Source organism: Vipera berus (assembly GCF_964194415.1).
Source record: "Vipera berus genome assembly, chromosome: 14".
Taxonomy (NCBI): Eukaryota; Metazoa; Chordata; class Lepidosauria; order Squamata; family Viperidae; genus Vipera; species Vipera berus.
The window spans coordinates 3,142,501-3,160,126 of record NC_138217.1 but is presented as its reverse complement, the minus strand read 5'-3'; the positions used below and the strand labels follow the sequence as shown (position 1 = coordinate 3,160,126).

The 17,626-nt window shown below is 45.3% G+C and overlaps 1 protein-coding gene across 1 annotated transcript; it reads right to left on the bottom strand.

Moving 5' to 3' along the window:
• Nucleotides 1-2,030: 2,030 nt before the first annotated feature.
• On the bottom strand, nucleotides 2,031-14,872 carry LOC308674387 (transmembrane protein 17B-like; the record flags this gene model as incomplete). Its single annotated transcript, XM_081338813.1, has 5 exons — nucleotides 2,031-2,306; nucleotides 3,642-3,755; nucleotides 11,270-11,373; nucleotides 13,759-13,890; nucleotides 14,851-14,872. 5 exons carry the CDS (start codon nucleotides 14,870-14,872, stop codon nucleotides 2,031-2,033), a joined length of 648 nt encoding a protein of 215 aa, XP_081194939.1.
• Nucleotides 14,873-17,626: the final 2,754 nt, after the last annotated feature.

Genomic DNA, 17,626 nt, shown 5'->3' with positions numbered 1-17,626 from the left:
AGCAGTCAGATTCTGGTGATATTGCCACTTCCTTCTGAGTTATTGTTTTGTATGTTTTAATTGCGTTTAGAGGATTTTATGCAAAGTTTCTGTTTTATTAATTGACTTTCAACAGTATAGCACGAAGGCAATTTTATAAAAGATGAATGTGGTTTTCCCATTTGAGTGCAACATGGGAACCCCACCATGGAGCAGAAATTACAGGATTTTACTGACATTCCACTCTCGTCTCATCTCTGGGACATCCCAGAAATTTTGAGCTAAATGTGAGCCAAGATCTACTCCATGGCTCTGTCTTGTGAGCAGTGTATCACCAAAAAAAAACCCCAATTAAAAGCATGTATTGTGAAACTTGGAGGAAAATTTTGTCTTTGTATAAAGTTTTTTCTTATTATTTTTTAACCTCTACATACATATGTTAGTTTTTCAAACAGCGTGCGATCTGGATTCATAAAATGCTAATACATAATCAAGTCCTATTCTTTGGTTCTCTCTTCTAGCCATTTGTAGAATAAATTCCAGCTTTGGTAATATTCTGTTTCTTTATCTTTCAGCCTCATAGTTAATCTGTCCATCTCTGCGCATTCCAGTATCTTTTTTATTATCTCTTCTTCTGACGGTATTTGTTCATTTTTCCAACATTGCGCATAACTTATTCTTGCTGCGGTTACAATATGTAAAACCAAGTATAAATTTTGCTTATTAATCTTTTCTGGTACTATACCTAATAAAAAAATTTCAGGATTAAATACTACATGTTCTCCTAATATTTTTTCTAGCCAAGCATGTATTTTTTTCCAATAGGCCTTTACCTTGTCACATGTCCACCAGGTATGATAGTATGTACCTAAGTTATGTTTACATTTCCAACATTTACCTGATACATTTTTAAACATTTTTGCTAGTCTATCTGGAGGTAAGTGCCATCTATAAAACATTTTTTACAAATTTTCTTTATACGCAGTTGACATTGTCAATTTATGATTTCTCTCCCACAATTTTTGCCATTTTCTAATTCTATATTATAACCAAAGTTTTCCACCCACCTTTTGTCCCTTTAATTTGTTCACTTTCCATCTCTAAAGTTAACAAAAAATTATACAATTTCTTAATTAATTTCTCATGTTTTTCTGCCGTGTGCCACAATGATGCCTTTTTCTCTCCTAGCCCTTAATTTTTCCTCCCTTGCTCCAAAACAGGCTGAAGGTGGCCTCCAAGCATGATATCTGCCTAAGCTTTGTTCTCTGTTGCCTTGGGGATAGGCCAGGGACTTGAGGCAGCAGACATCGTGCTGAAATGAGGGAGAGGTCTCTGCTGATTGAAACTGTCCTAAAGAGCCCCCATAATGAGACAGGAAGTCTCCCTCCTCACGTAGGCATTCAGCCTTGCTATCCATCGTCCGAGAACATCCAGGCTGCCATATGGGGGTCACAGGGACACCCTTCTGGGGGTTGTGTGTGTAACCTGCCACTCCACAGGCTGCTAGTCTTTCACACACACGCCCCAGCACACCAGTCTCCCTTCTGGTCTTTTGTGGCCCTACACCTCAGCTCAGCCCATAATTCTTTCAAATGTGTGGTAATCTGAAAATATTAAATGCAGGGTCCAGAGCCAGGCAGCCCCAGGCACAACCTCCTCAGAGGGGGCACCCTATAGTTGGGAGAAGAATCCCTTGCCCCATTGCCCTTTCTCAGATCCTGGAAAATCACTGATATTTAGAGCAAGTGAAAACAAGACAGGAAGGTCAAAGCCACCAGGAATTTAAAGTGAGCTTTTGAGAACTCTCAAGATCCAGGAACTATCCTTGACACCTTTGGAAAAATGGGAAGTTGAGAGAAGCCCCAAATATTGGACTTGCAGGAATGAAAAACTAGCAGAACCAAAACTTAACAGACTGGACCAGAAAAAGAACCTGAGAGAAACCGACGTTACCAGAGCACCCATGGTCCAAAGTCAGTTTTGATTTTGTCAGGAAGTCTTCCTTTAAGGAAGTAGAGGGTTAGTGCTGCTGCATTGAAACTGGGGCAGGTTCAGGGCTGACGGTTTCCCCCACAGAGCTCCTGGTGCCGAACTCTGCCCGGCCGCCCTTCAAACTGCATCAGGTAGAACTGCCTGGCCAGGTGCTTGGCTATTCCTTTGAGGGCGAAGGAAGCGGCCACGATCTCCGAGGTCAGGAAGCAGAGGAGGAGCCCGTGCACCGCCATTTCCAGAGGCATCCGGATCACCTGCTGGTCCGTCAGGATGAACAGCAAGACAGGCATCTCGATTACGACAGACAGGAGGAGGAATCCAGCCAGCTCTGGAACCTGTGGGAGCCAATGGAAAAGGGGGGTGGTTCCATGCAGTGCTTACCTTTCAGAGACTCACCTGGCCCATAAATTCATCCTGAATATCAGCCGAATCTCAGAAGTCTCTGGGCACCTTGGAAACCAGAGCTGCTCCTCTTAATGTTCTTCTCTGCCTCAATATTTCAGATTAATTGAACATATTTTGAAAACTCACCAGATATTTGCACCTGCTCAAGTGTATCCACAAAGAGGGTCAGATGCCAGCCTTGCCCGGACAATTGAAGCTCCATCCCTTTTTGGCCTGTGCAGCTGCCCCATACGAGATCCCTGCAACCACTTCTCTTTCAGGGCTGCAGCTGCGGGTACCCCAGACTCTCTGACTTCAGTGGAAGATATTTAGTAATAATGTCTAAATCCTTCTACAGCTGAATGAATAGATCAGCGCCTTGCATCTCGACATTCAAGGCTTGCGAGCTCTCCTATAGCGAGCCAGCCAGAATGTCACAGTCAAGAGGCACCTGCTCTCTCCAGGGAGAGCAAAATGGAGACGCAAACAGCAAATTGGAATCGCAGGAAACGTCCACTGTGGAAAGTGCAGGGCTTTTTTTCTCATAGAACCGTCAGAATGGAGTTCCGGCACCTTTTTTGGATGGAACTTTGTAGGGTAGGCAAGGCAGGCTGTATGACATGTGTGAGTTCCGGCACCTTTTTCTTTTACAAAAAAAGCACTGGGAATGTGGCATCAGTTTCAACAAGTATAAATGAGTCAAAACCCTAATGGAGAAATATCCGCTCCCTCCTCGCCTGTCATTAGCCTGCAGAAGAAGGAGAGTGATTTTGTCAAGGGAGGTGCACTTGCTCTGCTCCCCTTAGCAACGAAGGCCTCGTCACTGTTCGCTGCTTTCCCACAAGGCTGGGTGTCCCTTCCATTTCCTTTTACCTGCTCTGGAACTGTTCAAAAAGATGCTCTTTTTTATGTGCCATAAATCAGGGGTTCCCAGCCCCCGGTCCATGGACTGGTACCGGGCCACAGCACGCCAGCAACCGGTCTGCACAAACAAGCAAAGCCCTATCCACGGGATGCAGGCAACACACAAAACCACGCGCTCTCTGGTCCGCGGAAAAACCTTTCTCCACGGAACCGGTTCCTGGTGCCCCGAAAGTTGGGGACCTTTGCCATAAGAGGAAGGCATGGTTGTGGGCACCATCTTGCCTTTCCTCCCCCCACCCCCCACCCCTACCCCAGGATCCATAACATCTCATGAGAAAATGTATGGGTCATATCAGCCCTGAGAATCTTGTTTTTTAAAAAGAAAGCTAAGCACAGCAGCTGGTTCTCCCGTCATTTCTTACCTTTTCTTGCAAATTTCCAACATATCCAAGGAAGAGGCGGGCGGATTCCGCTCCAACAATTGTCAGGTACGCACCAACCAGCAAGCACTGGTAGTAGAGGGGTAGCAAGCTAAACTGCGGGGGCATAAAAAGAGATGGGGGTGTCTGCCAAGGGGCTCATCCTGTTATGCTCCTCCAGTCCCTCTTCAGAGTCTCTTGTCCATAAGGGAAGCCCTGCTTGAGATGTCACTGGGTGGGACCCTCCCTGCCAGAAAAGGGGAGCAGCCCCACACAATTGGTGCACCCCCACTCCAATGCCTGCACCTCAGAGGGAGGCTGGGAAAGACTTCACTTTAGAGCTCCAGGATCCTCTGACCGCAATTCAACAGCAGGCCAGAGTAGACTCATTGGCTGCATTCACACAACAGGCTTGATTCATCCTGCTGGCGCTTCCCTCCTTTCTGGTACTGTAATAATGGGGACTTCCGGTGGCTGCGCGGCGCCGGAGACAGCCTTCCCGGGCTGCCCGCGGCTCAGCTGAGTGATTTTCGCCCGAAACAGCGCCGATCAGCTGTTCGGGCGAATTTGAAGCCCCCTCCTCGGGAGAAGAGGAGGGGGTGAGGCCCCAGGTAGGGGTCGAGTTCTCCGGGGCCGCCTGAGCTTGGAGCTTGGGCGGCTGAAGGATTGAACTCCCCCGTAGCCTGGGTTGCTCCCAGCTGGTCAGCGTCTCTGCTCCGGATTTCTTGGAGCAGAGCCAGGCGTCTGCGACCACCCCTGCCTGAAGGAAGGACTATGGATTAATAAGAGCAGGCAGAGCGGTACAAGAGGAAAAGGTGAAGAGGATTATTTTATTTTACTCTCGAGCTTGATGGACTTTTTAAATCTAAAGTGAAAGTGCATCACAATTGAAAGTAAAAGATGGCGGCTAAACCTCCCCCTAAAACTCTTCGGAGCGGTGGAACTTCTCCGGTGCAACAATCATCATTGCAGGCGTTGCATCCTCCTGATGTATTGACACCGAAGGACTTACGAGATGCTCTTGAAAAACATGCCCAGGTAATTTTGGAATCAATGGGTGATAAATTTGCACAGATGGAGGAGAAATTGGAGAAATTGGAGGAGAGAATGGAAGAGAGGATGGAACAGAAGTTCAGTGTGATGAAGGTAGACATTTTGTCTTCAGTGCATAAAGTGGCGGAATGTGTGGAAGATTTGGATGAAAAAGTGGAAGATTTGACTCAAAAGAATGCCATATTAGAAGCAAAAGTATTGGAGAATGAAGATTTAAGAGACAAAATGGAAACAGAATTGAGTCTTGCTCAATATTACCAGATGCAGTTTGCTGTTAGAATCAGAGGCTTGAAAGAGAATATTAAGGAAGATTTAAAGCAGCTGGTTTCTGAGGCTCTCGAAGTGGTATTGAATCAGCCAGCATCTGAAATAAGAGGAGGTATGGATAAAGTGTTTCGTGTGAATTCATGGATTGCTAGACAGAGAAAGTTGCCTAGAGATGTGGTGGTTTACTTTGCAAAAAGGGAAATTAGAGATGAAGTTATACAAGCTGCCTATGATGCTAAAGTTGTGATTGCTGATCAAGAAGTCTTGGTTCTAAAAGAAATTCCTCCAAAGATTTTAAGGAGAAGGAAGGATTTTACATTTCTTGTGCAAGAGCTCAAGCAACGAGATATAAGGTTCAGATGGGAGATTCCAGTTGGGTTGATGGTGATGCATGAAGGTAAAAGGTACCGGCTGGTTACTGTGAAGCAAGCGCGTGATTTTTACAATAACGTTTTAAAAGCAACTCCATTAACACTTCTGGAAGCTGCAAAGGGATCTGGAGAAGGAGAACATCAAGAGGCTGAAGCAGAGGAAAACGGTGCTGGAGGAGATCAAGCTATAACTTCTTTGGATGATCCTAGAGAGCAAAGGGTAACGCGTGCTGCTTTAAAACGATCAAAAAAAACAAAAGAACAAGACCAGCAAAAGTCTTTGGAACTTCCACAACGTACTTACAGCCAAGCAGTGGGAGGAGCACGGCCTAAAGAAGATAGTCCTATCAAAGCAGTGCTCCAAGAGCTTTGGGAGGATATGCATGGCAACTAAATTTTTAACCTGGAACGTTAATGGACTAAATTCACCACAGAAGAGGAAGAAAGTTTTTCAATATTTAAAACAATTCAAGATAGATGTTATATGTTTGCAAGAAACGCATATTAGAGTTGTGGATCAAAAGTATTTATCGAACTCAAGGTTGGGTACGCAATTTGTTGCTTCTGCAATGAATAAGAAAAATGGAGTGGTTGTTTATGTTAAAAGTGCCTTAACAGCAGACTTAATTGAAGCAGATAAGCATGGAAGATACGTTATGATAGAGCTGCTGCTAGAAGGTAAAAAGACGCTTTTAGTTGGATTATATGCTCCTAATCAACAACAAGTTGACTTTTTTAGTTTACTTCATACAAAGCTTACCCAGTTGGATTATAAATCTTTCATTTTTATGGGGGACTGGAATGGTGTTTTGGATGTACAGATGGACAAGGCTGGAGCTTTTAAGCGCGTTCCAAGTCATGCTAGACTGCCTAAATCCTTTTTTGAAATGAAGGATGACTTGGAACTGCGAGATATTTGGCGCGAGAGACATTTGCAGGAGAAGGATTATACTTTTTATTCTGACAGACATCAATCTTTTTCTAGGATTGATTTTATTTTGTTGACTAATGATTTTTTTTAAGGACTAAAAAGGTCAAGATTTGTGCAAGAACTATCTCTGATCATAGTCCAGTTTGGCTAGAGATTGATAAGGAGAATAGAGACAGGCGCTCGTGGCGCGTAAATGAGAATTTGTTTAGAAATCAGAGAAATGTGGAAGAATGCAAACAGCGGATGAAGGATTTTTTTGAAATTAATATGAATAAGGGTACCTCTATGGATATGGTTTGGGATGCTAGCAAGGCCTACATGAGAGGGGTGTTGATATATATGAATAATAAACATAGACGTGCTGTGGAAGCTAGGAGGAAAGAACTGGAGAATGAAATAAAGGAAAAAGAAAAGGCTTTGATTTTGAATTCAGAGGATGTGAAGACTAAGGAGGCTATTAAACTGTTAAGAGGACAATTTGATAAATTAATGGCTGACCAAGTGGCAACCAATTTGCGGTTTGCCAGGCATAATACTTTTTGCAACGCTAACAAACCAGGTAGATGGTTAGCTTATAGATTGAGGAAAAAACAAAGGGCTTCTAATATAGACAAAATTGAGTATAAAGGAAGGGTTGTGTTTCAACAGGACCTTATCAAGGGTGCTTTTGTGGATTTTTACTCTAAATTATATGCTAAGGAGAAGATTAATGAAAAAGACATTAATATATATTTGGAGAATGCTAGCATCCCGGTTCTTACGCAAGTACAAAAAGAGGAGATTAATCAATTAATTACAGAAGAAGAAATTTTTACAGCAATTAAGGAATTGAAGGTGGATAAAGCACCAGGCACGGATGGTTTGTCTGCGGCTTACTACAAAAATTTACAATTAGAGATGATGAAACCGTTAAAGGAACTGTTCCAGACAATCCAGAGGGGGGGAAAGGTGCCACCGTCTTGGAGAACAGCTTTTATTTCTTTGATTCCGAAGGAAGACCAAGATGCTACTCAAGTTAAAAATTACAGACCAATATCGCTTTTAAATACAGATTATAAGATATTTGCTAAGGTTTTGGCTAATAGATTGATGAGGGTTCTGCAACAGGTGATTCATGGGGACCAAACGGGGTTTATTAGTGGTAGGCAAATGAAAAATAATGTGAGGCATATAGTTGATGTGTTAGAGTTTTTGGAAAGGAACAACCAGATCCCTGCGGCGCTAATTTTTCTAGATGCTGAAAAAGCTTTTGATCAATTGAATTGGCAATTTTTGATGAAAGTTTTAGATAAAATGGATTTTGGGGAAAATTTTCTACAACCGATTAGGGCATTATATCAAAAACAAACTGCCCGAATCATAGTTAATAATAGTCTGACAGAAGTATGTAATATTGAGAAGGGCACAAGGCAAGGGTGTCCGTTATCGCCCTTGTTATTTGTGTTAACAGAGATATTATTGGTTAAAATACGGAATTCGGAAAAAATTAAGGGGATACAAATTAGAGATCAGGATTATAGATTGAGAGCATTTGCAGATGATCTGGTTGTTACAGTGACCCAGCCAGAGAACTCTGTTGTGGACCTCATGGAGATAATAACACAATATGGGAAGGTTTCTGGATTTAAAGTTAATATACAGAAAACTAAAATTCTGGCCAAAAATATGACAGTTTCGCAAAAGGCTCTCTTAGAAGGATTAACTGGATTTGAGATTGTTAAAAGGGTTAAATATTTGGGGGTGCTTTTGTCGCCCTCTAATACAAAGTTATATAAAAATAATTATGAAAAATTGTGGGGGAAAATTCAAAAAGAATTGGAGAGTTGGGGAAAATTGCAATTGTCTTTGTTGGGACGGATTGCAGCAGCGAAAATGAATGTCCTGCCTAAATTTTTATTTTTATTTCAAATGATACCGATTCTTAAGAAAGATTCTAATCTGGGGAATGGCAGCGAGGTATCAATAAATTTGTTTGGGCAGGGAAAAGGCCACGAGTTAAACTTAAGATTATGCAGGATACTCGTGAGAGAGGTGGTCTCAAAATGCCTAATTTTAAACTATATTATGAAGCTGCTGCATTAGTAGGAATAAGTGATTGGATTAATTTGTCACAAGAGAGATTATTAAATCTTGAGGGCCACGATTTGTTGTTTGGCTGGCATGCATATTTGTTGTATGACAAGAAGGTAGACAATGTGTTTAGAGTGCATATTTTAAGACAGGCATTGTTGAGAGTTTGGAAGAAGTATAGACATAAGTTAGACTGCAAGATACCATTGTGGGCAATTCCAAAACACGCAATAGAAAATATACATGCTGGTTTCAAACATGATGTGACTACGTACAAGGAGATCCTAAGCTTGGAAAGAAATGTTTGGTGTTTGAAATCATATAGCCTCTTGCGAGAAGAGAAGGTTGTTCAAAATTGGTTTCAATATACTCAGTTACGGGCCAGGTGGAAAGAAGACCAGAAAAATGGATTTACAATGACTGATGAAAATTTGATAAAGCAAATCAGAAATCAGGGACCAGCACATATTAAACGGATATATCTTGCGTTGATAGAGATTGATTCAGAAACAGAACTTGTTAAGGATTGTATGATAAAATGGGCCCAAAACATCCAGGAAGTTATTACAATGGACACGTGGGAAAAGATTTGGGTGAGGAATGTAAAATTTACACAAGCTCAAAATCTAAGAGAGAATTTTTACAAAATGTTTTATAGATGGCATTTAGATCCTAAAAAGCTTGCAAGTATGTATCCGAATTATCAGCCTAAATGTTGGAGGTGCGGTGATGAAGACGCAACATATTTTCACATATGGTGGACTTGTAAAAAGGTTAAGGCCTTTTGGATAAAAGTCTGGTGGAACATGCAGAAGATTTTTAAACAGAGGATAAAGTTTTGTCCGCAACTTTTTTTGTTGGGAATAATTACAGATGCTACAGTTGTGGACACTAAGTTGATGTTGAATTTAATTACGGCAGCAAGACTTTTGGTAGGTCAGTACTGGAAGAAAGAGGAACTGCCGACCATAGAAGAGTGGACTTTAAAGGTTTCCGACCTGGCTGAGATGGCGAAGATCTCGGCCTATTTGAAAGATCACTCGCAAGAACGCTATATTATGGAATGGAGAAAATGGATTGAGTTTATCCAGAACAAGTATAGGGTTAAGAAGTTTCATGTAGCATTTGAATAAGTCTTCTTTCTTTTCTTCTTTTTCTATTTTTGTTTTTCTATATATATTTAATATATATATATATTATCCTATATAAGCTAGAGAGTGATGGATTTTAGAGTTTATGGATGTTAGTATATGGTTGTTTATGATTGTTTTTTTTATATACCTTGTATTTAGCTCTGGGAAGTCGGGGGGGGGAGGGGGGGAGGGGGGAGAGGTAGGGGGGGAGGGAGAAGGGAGGGGGAGGGGGATTTTTAAAGGAAAAATTGTATGTTAAAACTTTTTAATAAAAAAAAATAATGAACGCTTCCTTTATTATATCGGGAGCAGCCATCCTTTCTGGACTGGCCACCTCTTAAAATATTTTATCTTTACATTCCAGATAAAGTAGGATATGGGACTACTAGAATAGGGGTTGTAGGTAAATCTGGCTTCCTCTGGATCTAATTTGAGCCCTCAGTTTGTCCTCTTGTCCAGCACAGAGGGAGGCTTGAAGATAAGCTGGCACCCTTCAGCCTTCTGCTGACTCTTGCCTGCTTATATGGGACCAGGACTTTTCTCTTGACCCAGATAAAAAGTGTAGTGAGAACAGGAGGCTTTTGAGGGACCCAAAGCTTTCAGTATGATGGCTTCGCGGGCTCATGATTTATGATGCAGTTCAATTACGGATAGGGAACTGGAGGCTAGACCATATGATGAACTGAGGGAGCTAGGTAAGTCCAGTCTAACAAAGAGAAAGACTAGGGATGACAGGATAGCAGTCTTCCAATATCTCAGGGGCTTCCACAAAGAAGAGGGGGTCAAATTATTCTCCAAAGCACCAGAAGGCAGGACAAGAAGCAATGGATGAAAACTAACCAAGGAGAGAAGCAACTTACAACTTCCTAACAGTGAGAACAATCAACCGGTGGAACAGCTTGCTTTCAGAAATTGTGGGTGTTCCACCACTGGAGGCTATTACGAAGAGACCGGATCCTGCCCCTTGTCCTACTCCACCTCCGGGAGACCTCCAACTATAAGCCCTGTGTCAGGTCCCAAAATCCTTATTGTCTTCCTTGCATGTATACTCTTGTGCTCTTTTTTGGGGGCACCTGCCATTCTGCTGGGGGGAGGGGGGATATTTGCTTTCGCTTGGGATAACTTTCGCTTTCTGCTTTTCTTTTCCCACCTCTATCCACTTGAGAAAGGAATATGTCTCCCTTATCAGGGAGATACCCGCCAAGGGTGCCAGTTACCCGCACATTGTGCCACCTGTGCATTGGCTGGATTTCAGATGGCCATTATGACTTTCGTGGGAGAAGATTGCTGGTTTAACTATACCGTTTCAGCGGGATTTCCCCCAGATCTCGCCTTGCCTTCCCTACTGTCACTGACCCCTAATAAAAGTTCCCTTTTGAGACGATGCCTGTTTCAAAGAGTTCTGCTTCCTTGGGTGGTTAGCTGAGGTGGCTCCTTGCAGCCAGTGGTGGGATTCAAATATGTGAACAACAGGTTCTCTGTGCGGATGCCACTTCCGGAAGCCCATTCTGGGCCTGGGCAACAAAAAATTAGCTACCGGTTCTGCCAAAGTGGTGCAAACGGGCTGAATCCCACCACCTCTTACACCAGGGGTCTCCAAACTTGGCCACTTTAAGACTTGTGGACTTCAGCTCCCAGAAGGGCTGGCTGAGGAATTCTGGGAGTTGAAGTCCACAAGTCTTAAAGTGGCCAAGTTTGAAGACCCATGGCTTACACCCTGCTTGCAAGTGCCAGTCGTAGTATGGATTGGAAAACCTCCCTCCCACCATGCCACGCAGGAGAGGGCGGTTACCCTGGGCACTTTACCTTCAGCTCCAGCATAATCGCCTCTGACAGGCACCAGAAGGGGAGGAAGAAGACATTGAAGTAGAGCAGCATCTGAAGGGGCAGACTGGAGAGCATTCTGTGGCCTTTGGGGGAGAGAAAAACCACAGGGGGGGGAAATGGCATTGCCTTTGGTTTTGTCACAGATCTTCAAATCCTAGAATCCAGGAGCAGAAGAAGCCTTTTGCCTTCAGGTGTAACCCCAGGTTCAGGATAGGGATCTGAATCAAAGCCCCCCGCCTGCCCAGGAAAGAGCATCTCTTTGGGTCCTGAGCCACCGTCAAGCTGTTTGGCACGTTTTCCCTGATGTTCTGCCATTTCGGGGCACAATATAATCTCAAATTCTATAAAATCCATAGGTGGGGTTGACTACAGTGTGGGAAGTCAGCCCCCCCCAGAGAAGGAAATATTAATAGGGCAGAATATTATATTTCCTCAAAGCATCTTAAAGAGGCAGAAAAGCATGCCCAGTTTTCTTAATAGCCCCAAATCTCCCTTCCCCAAGCAGAAACCAGCTCTGTAGAAATGCAGATGTAATAATCCATTCAGGAAGGTTGGAGGCCCCCAGCTAGAAGATTAAGAAGACAAAGACACCTAAAATCTACATACCCCACCCAAACTCTAGGACAGCACATATTAGGATTAACCCACAGATGCCAAAGGGCACACCCGGACTCAGGTCAAAAGTACATGACACAGGAAATACAAAGCCTCAAACAGGAACAGGAAACAACCTCAAGAGCCCAGAGGGTATAAAAACCCACTCCCTACTTGTGCTCACTCTCTTTTCTTCCAGAGCCATCTTTCTGTCTGGCTCTCTTCTTCAATAAACTGCAACCTTCTTTCTAAAGCAGTCGCCATGTTCTTTTATTCCCAGCTTGGACTGAACCCTGATTAAGACTTTTCCTTCAACAACAGTTTAGAGCATCTGGCGGGATCTACACAAGGCAAGTGTCCCAGGTGGGTTTCCCTCTTAGGACCCACATTTGCCATTATTTCCACGCCAAAAAAGCAGAAGGCTCCCCTTCACATCCCTTCGATCCAGATTCATCACCACTGACCAGGAGGCCTTGGGGGACCGCAGCTCAGCTAGCTTTTGACTGGCAAATAAGGGCACCCCCAACTCATCAAAGGGTGACTGGTGAGAAGAGCTGGAATTTGAAGTGCAAAATCTTCACTGAATGATGATTTGCCATTATACACCTTTTTCTGTGGATCCTAACTTGACCAGAAAATAGCATTCTACTCCCTCCCTCTGATTGGGAGTAGAACATAGAAATGGTTGCTCCAGAATGTCAAAGCATTAAAAAAGATACCAAGACGCTGGCATGATTCAGTTTAGCTGCTGCAAATGCCACCAGTTTTCTAAGAGTCACATGACGTAACGGGGTTTTGGAGGAGCCAAACAATTTCCTGAACCAAATTCTCCAAACTTCCAAGGCCTCTGAACTCAAGTGACTTTCCTTAACTGTTTGCTTAGGCATTTGAGAAGTGGGCTCATGAGTGTGTTTTTAAACAGGGACTCGAAAGCACGTAAAAACGCAAGTAGAAAAATAGGGACCACTACGGTGGGAAGGTAACAGCGTTCCGTGCGCCTTTGGCGTCTAGTCATGCCGGCCACAGGACCACGGAGACGTCCTCGGACAAGCGCTGGCTCTTCGGCTTTGAAACAGAGATGAGCACCGGCCCCTAGAGTCGGAAACGACTAGCACGCATGTGCGGGGGAACCTTTACCTTTACCTTTAGGAAGTAACTAACCACAAAACCTGACTAGTGCCAGCCTCCATTTTATTATCCTGCTTATCTCACCATAAGCAAAAAAAAAATCTAACCCATGTTATGATTGACACAACCTTGCAACTGAACCTGTGCCATTTTTAATGTGCATTGCAAATAAAAAGGGGCGGGACTTTGATCATATGGTCGTGGACACCATCTTGACTTTTTTGCCCTCGTCTCCCTGCTGGGAATCAAATCAAATGCTGCCTTCAGGTCTGTAAAGGGCTTCCTCAGCAAACCGATTGGGTTTAAACTGCTGATTTCTTAGATTGCCCAGGTTGTTAAGGGGGGAAATGGGAGGAGGGAACATTTGAACATCACCTGAGCTCCTGAAGAGGTAAGAGGTAGTAAATTCAGCCAATGCCTAAATCTCATGGAAGAGGGAGAGCCGCATTGCAGCCTGATGGGCCCTGAAGTGAAGAGCCCATCTGAGTAAGCAGGTTAGTCAAGTTCCATGCCCATAATCCACAATCCTCTTCAATAATTCTGCTGGAACTAAATCCCCCCAGGAGCCTTGCAGAGGAGGCCAACTAGCAACTAAAGAGTTCAAAAATAACAGCTCATGGTAGCACCTGACCCTGTTCTATTTGGCCTCAAGCCATACCTTGTCTTTTCAAGATATGCAAGATGAGGCATCTAAAAAATGAAGGGCCCAGTTGAGGCCACCATCTTGACTTTTTTCACCCACTCACCGTTGTGGGTCTGTCCCTGCTCCAGATGTGGTCCCGTCCTCTTTCTTCCCACAGCCAGGCCAGGCAAGTATGAAACCTCACTCAGCTCGGTAAGCTCTACACCCATTTGAGGAAGGAGTCTTTTGTGGCAGCCTGGAGTAAATACAGGTAGTCCTCAACTTACGACCGCAATGGACCCCAAAATGTTTATCGCTAAGCGAGACACTTGTTGAGTGAGTTTTGTCGCCATTTTGCTCTCTTTTCTGCCTCGGATAAGTGAATCCCTGCAGTTGATAAGTTAGGGACCTGGTTGTTAAGTGAATCTGGCTTCCGCATTGACTTTGCTTGTCGGAAGGTCGCAAAAGGGGAATCACGTGATCCCGGGACATCGCAAGCATCATGAGTTGGTTGTCAGGCATCTGAATGTTGATCACGCGATCACAGGGATGCTGCAATGGTCATGTGAATTTACATGAGTCTCATGTAAAGAGTCTCTTTACATGAGGGGTCCTTGGTGCCCTCTGAGCCTTGCCTGTTTTCTTGCAGACCTTTCATTACCCTAACTAGGTAACGTCACCAGAGCACTGATGACGTTACCTAGTTTGGTAATGAAAGGTCTGCAAGAAAACAGGCAAGGCTCAGAGAGCACCAAGGACCCCTCATTTCAACCCTGAGCTACAAATATTCTCCTTCATTGGTCGCTTCACATGATTAGAAGTGCTTCTTTCTAGGTTTCTCCCCTCCTGGGCTGAGCTGGCACTGAATCATAAGCGGGTAACTGAGTCTCCTTCCGTTGCTTGGTTCCTTTGCCAGCCTGCCCGCAATCTCTGAGAGGAGGGACATTCTGGATTTGGATGCTCTTGAGGCTCTACAGCAGGGGTGAGGAACCTTGGGGGACTCAACTCAGCCATGCTGGCTGGGGAATTCTGGCAGCTGAAGTCCACCAGTCATAAAAGGAAGTCCCCACCCCTGCTCTATAGCCTTGAACCCCCCCCCCAAAAAAAAACCCATCCAGCCTTTTGGATGTTGCAGCCCTCCTTGCAATGTGGGTGGGGGGGTCTGAAACCCTTCTGTGCTGTATGGCAGCCCACCCCCACCCTCGACCCCAGGTACCTAGCTGGTAGACCTCAGCCATGCTGCTGTCCTAGGTCTGGCCGTTGCTGGAGAGAGAAAGAGAGAGTGACACCAAAAGTCACCAAGCCTTCCAGAGATCCAGAAAGAAGCTGCAGCCCGCACAACCCAGGAGCGTAGTCTCTCCTCTCCCCTCCCCCAGCCCCAGCTGGATCACATGAGACGTGACGGTAGAAGTGCTTAATCACATTTTCAGACCAGGCTGTCCCAACTGTCCTTCAGGTCTGGGTTAATCTGGTGGTGCTCAAAATAGGACGAGAATGTGACAATGGCTGGCCTGTGACATTGCCAGATTAGAAAGCACCCACTCTATCTGTTCCCATTGTAACCCTTCACTTAGAGCAGGGGTCCCCAACCCCTGTTCCCTGGACCGGTACCGGGCTACAGCATGCCAGCAACTGGGCCGCACAAACAAGCAAAGCCCATCCGCAGGATGCAGGCAGCACACAAAACCACGCACCCTCCGGTCCGCGGAAAAACCTCTCTCCACGAAACCTGGTGCCCAAAAGGTTGGGGACCTCTGACTTAGCGCACTGAAAAGTGGTGCTAACGACCTTCAGTCTAGGCCAGGGGTCTCCAGGCTTGGCAACTGGGGGACCTCAGCTCCCAGAATTCCCCAGCCAGTGCTTGCAGCGCTGTGATGTGCAAAAGGGCTTCCCAGCATCCCGCTTGTTCTGTCCTTGGCAGTGAAGCTATTTAATGTGGCTGCAGGAATTGCTGCATTTCCATGCCTGCTGTCAGTCTTTTGTTAGCAGCCTTGCTTCTGCGGCTCCTCTTAAAAACACATCGTGCTTTCCAGCATTGAAAGAGAAACCTTTTGGCCCTAAGCAGAGTTCAGGTTAAGATGAGGGTTGGAGACCTTCCAGGCGGAAAGCCATGAGGATGGCTCCCAGTTACTCAGCGGTTTGAAGGCTTGATGTCGCTGGCAATTTATGCAGGAAACGCCATCAGGGTGGTGGCCAGGTTTACACTAAGTTTCCAAAAGGCAGGTGTTCTGCCTCTGTTTTACGTGCAGGTGCTGGTCATGGGCTGACCATGACACTGATTTACGGTCACCATATGAAAAATGTTTGTAAAATTTTGCATACCATGCACATGTATGAGAAGCCCTCATTTCTGTGGGTTCCCCCCCCTAATGTTTTCTTTTCTCTGTTCTGTTTAGTAAAATTAATAAAGGCAAACACGTTTTTAAAAAGACAAGACCCCCACCTCCAAGGGGTGCTCCTGCAGCTGCTCCACCTACGGAGTTCAGCAGCGCCACCCCAAGGGGCCCTGGAGGCTGGTGCCCGATGTCCGGAAGGGGAGGGAGGGGAGGGGGAAAGAGGCTGCAGCCATCGGATGGGCACCTCTTGCTTGCACCAGTGTCTCCATTACCTCCTCCTTCTGCCATTGGGGGCTGAACTGGAGGACCCGCAAGAAGCCAGAAGCAAGGAGGAAGAGACTGGAACATTTGGACTACATCTCCCATTTCCCAACCTAACACATTTTCAGCCAGGAATGCAAGATATGATGGAAGTTGTAGTCCAACAGGAGTGGAAGACGCCTCCCTCCCTCCCTCCCTCCCCCTCCCCCCTATTCCTGGAGGCTGAGCCTTGGCCCAGAGCTGAGCTCCACGGAGCAGACAGGCACCTGCCTAGGGCCCAGGTGAGTGCGGCTGGCCTGTAGGTGTCTCCTCTCTCTCTCCCCTTCTTACCCCTTTTAGGCCACGGGGCCTGCCACGTTCCTTCCACCAAGAGAGAAGCAGTGGAGGCTAACTTAACATAGATGCATGGCATATATTTGGTTTATTAAGAACATTTTTAAAAAGTGTGGAGAATGTGAAAGCAGGGAGAGACCACGTCAGGGCCAGCCCAACCACCCTCTTACTTGCGCGCCTGGGGGGGGAGCCCCGGGGGGGAGGCAAGGGGTATACAGGGAGTTCTCAAATTATGACCACAATTGGGACCAAAAGTTCAACTGAGTCACATCCAATTTTATGACCATTTTGCCACAGTCGTTAAGTGAATTACATGGTCATTAAGCGAAACTGATTTCCCCCATTGACTTTGCTTGATGAAACTCGGCTGGGAATGTTGCAAATGGTGGCCACATGAGCCGGGGATGCCGTAACCATCGAAGATACATGCCGGTTGCTAAGCATCCGATGTTGAATCCGTGACCGTGGGAAGGCCACAATGGGACTTCTTGTGGTTTATTTTCTTCAGGGCCGTCACTAAATAAATGGTTGTAAGTTGGGGATTAACTGTAGCATAAAAAGTAGAGCTAGTGGCCCCAGTGGTGCAATCCAAGCTCTGCGCATCCCACTGAAAACCCAGCCGGAGCTTCAACTGCACCGTGACAATTTCATTAGTGTGAGCAGGAGCAGGATGACTCAGTTTCCCCCGGGTGGATTTATGAATCAGTCGCACTGGGAGGAAAAAGGAGAATATTTTCTGCCTGGCGTTGGTTTTGGCCTTTCCAGACCAAGAGGCTGCATTCTGACCTGGGGGCAGGAACGGAACAAAAACGAAGCTTGGTTTAATTAAAAGGCCAATGTACTTTTAATTAACAGCCAAGATGATCCTTCTCTAGTTATCCAGTAAAAAACCACCCTGATCGGAGAGTGGAATTCCACGCTGCTTCAGCATCCCTACACAGGAAACTTGGTCCCGGATCTAAAGTGCGCTGCCAAGAAAAATAAAGGGGTGGGTGGGGGGGTGGGAGGGGAGATGGAAGCAGGGAAGAAGCTGCAGGTTCCAGTCATCCCACTAGATCAGGG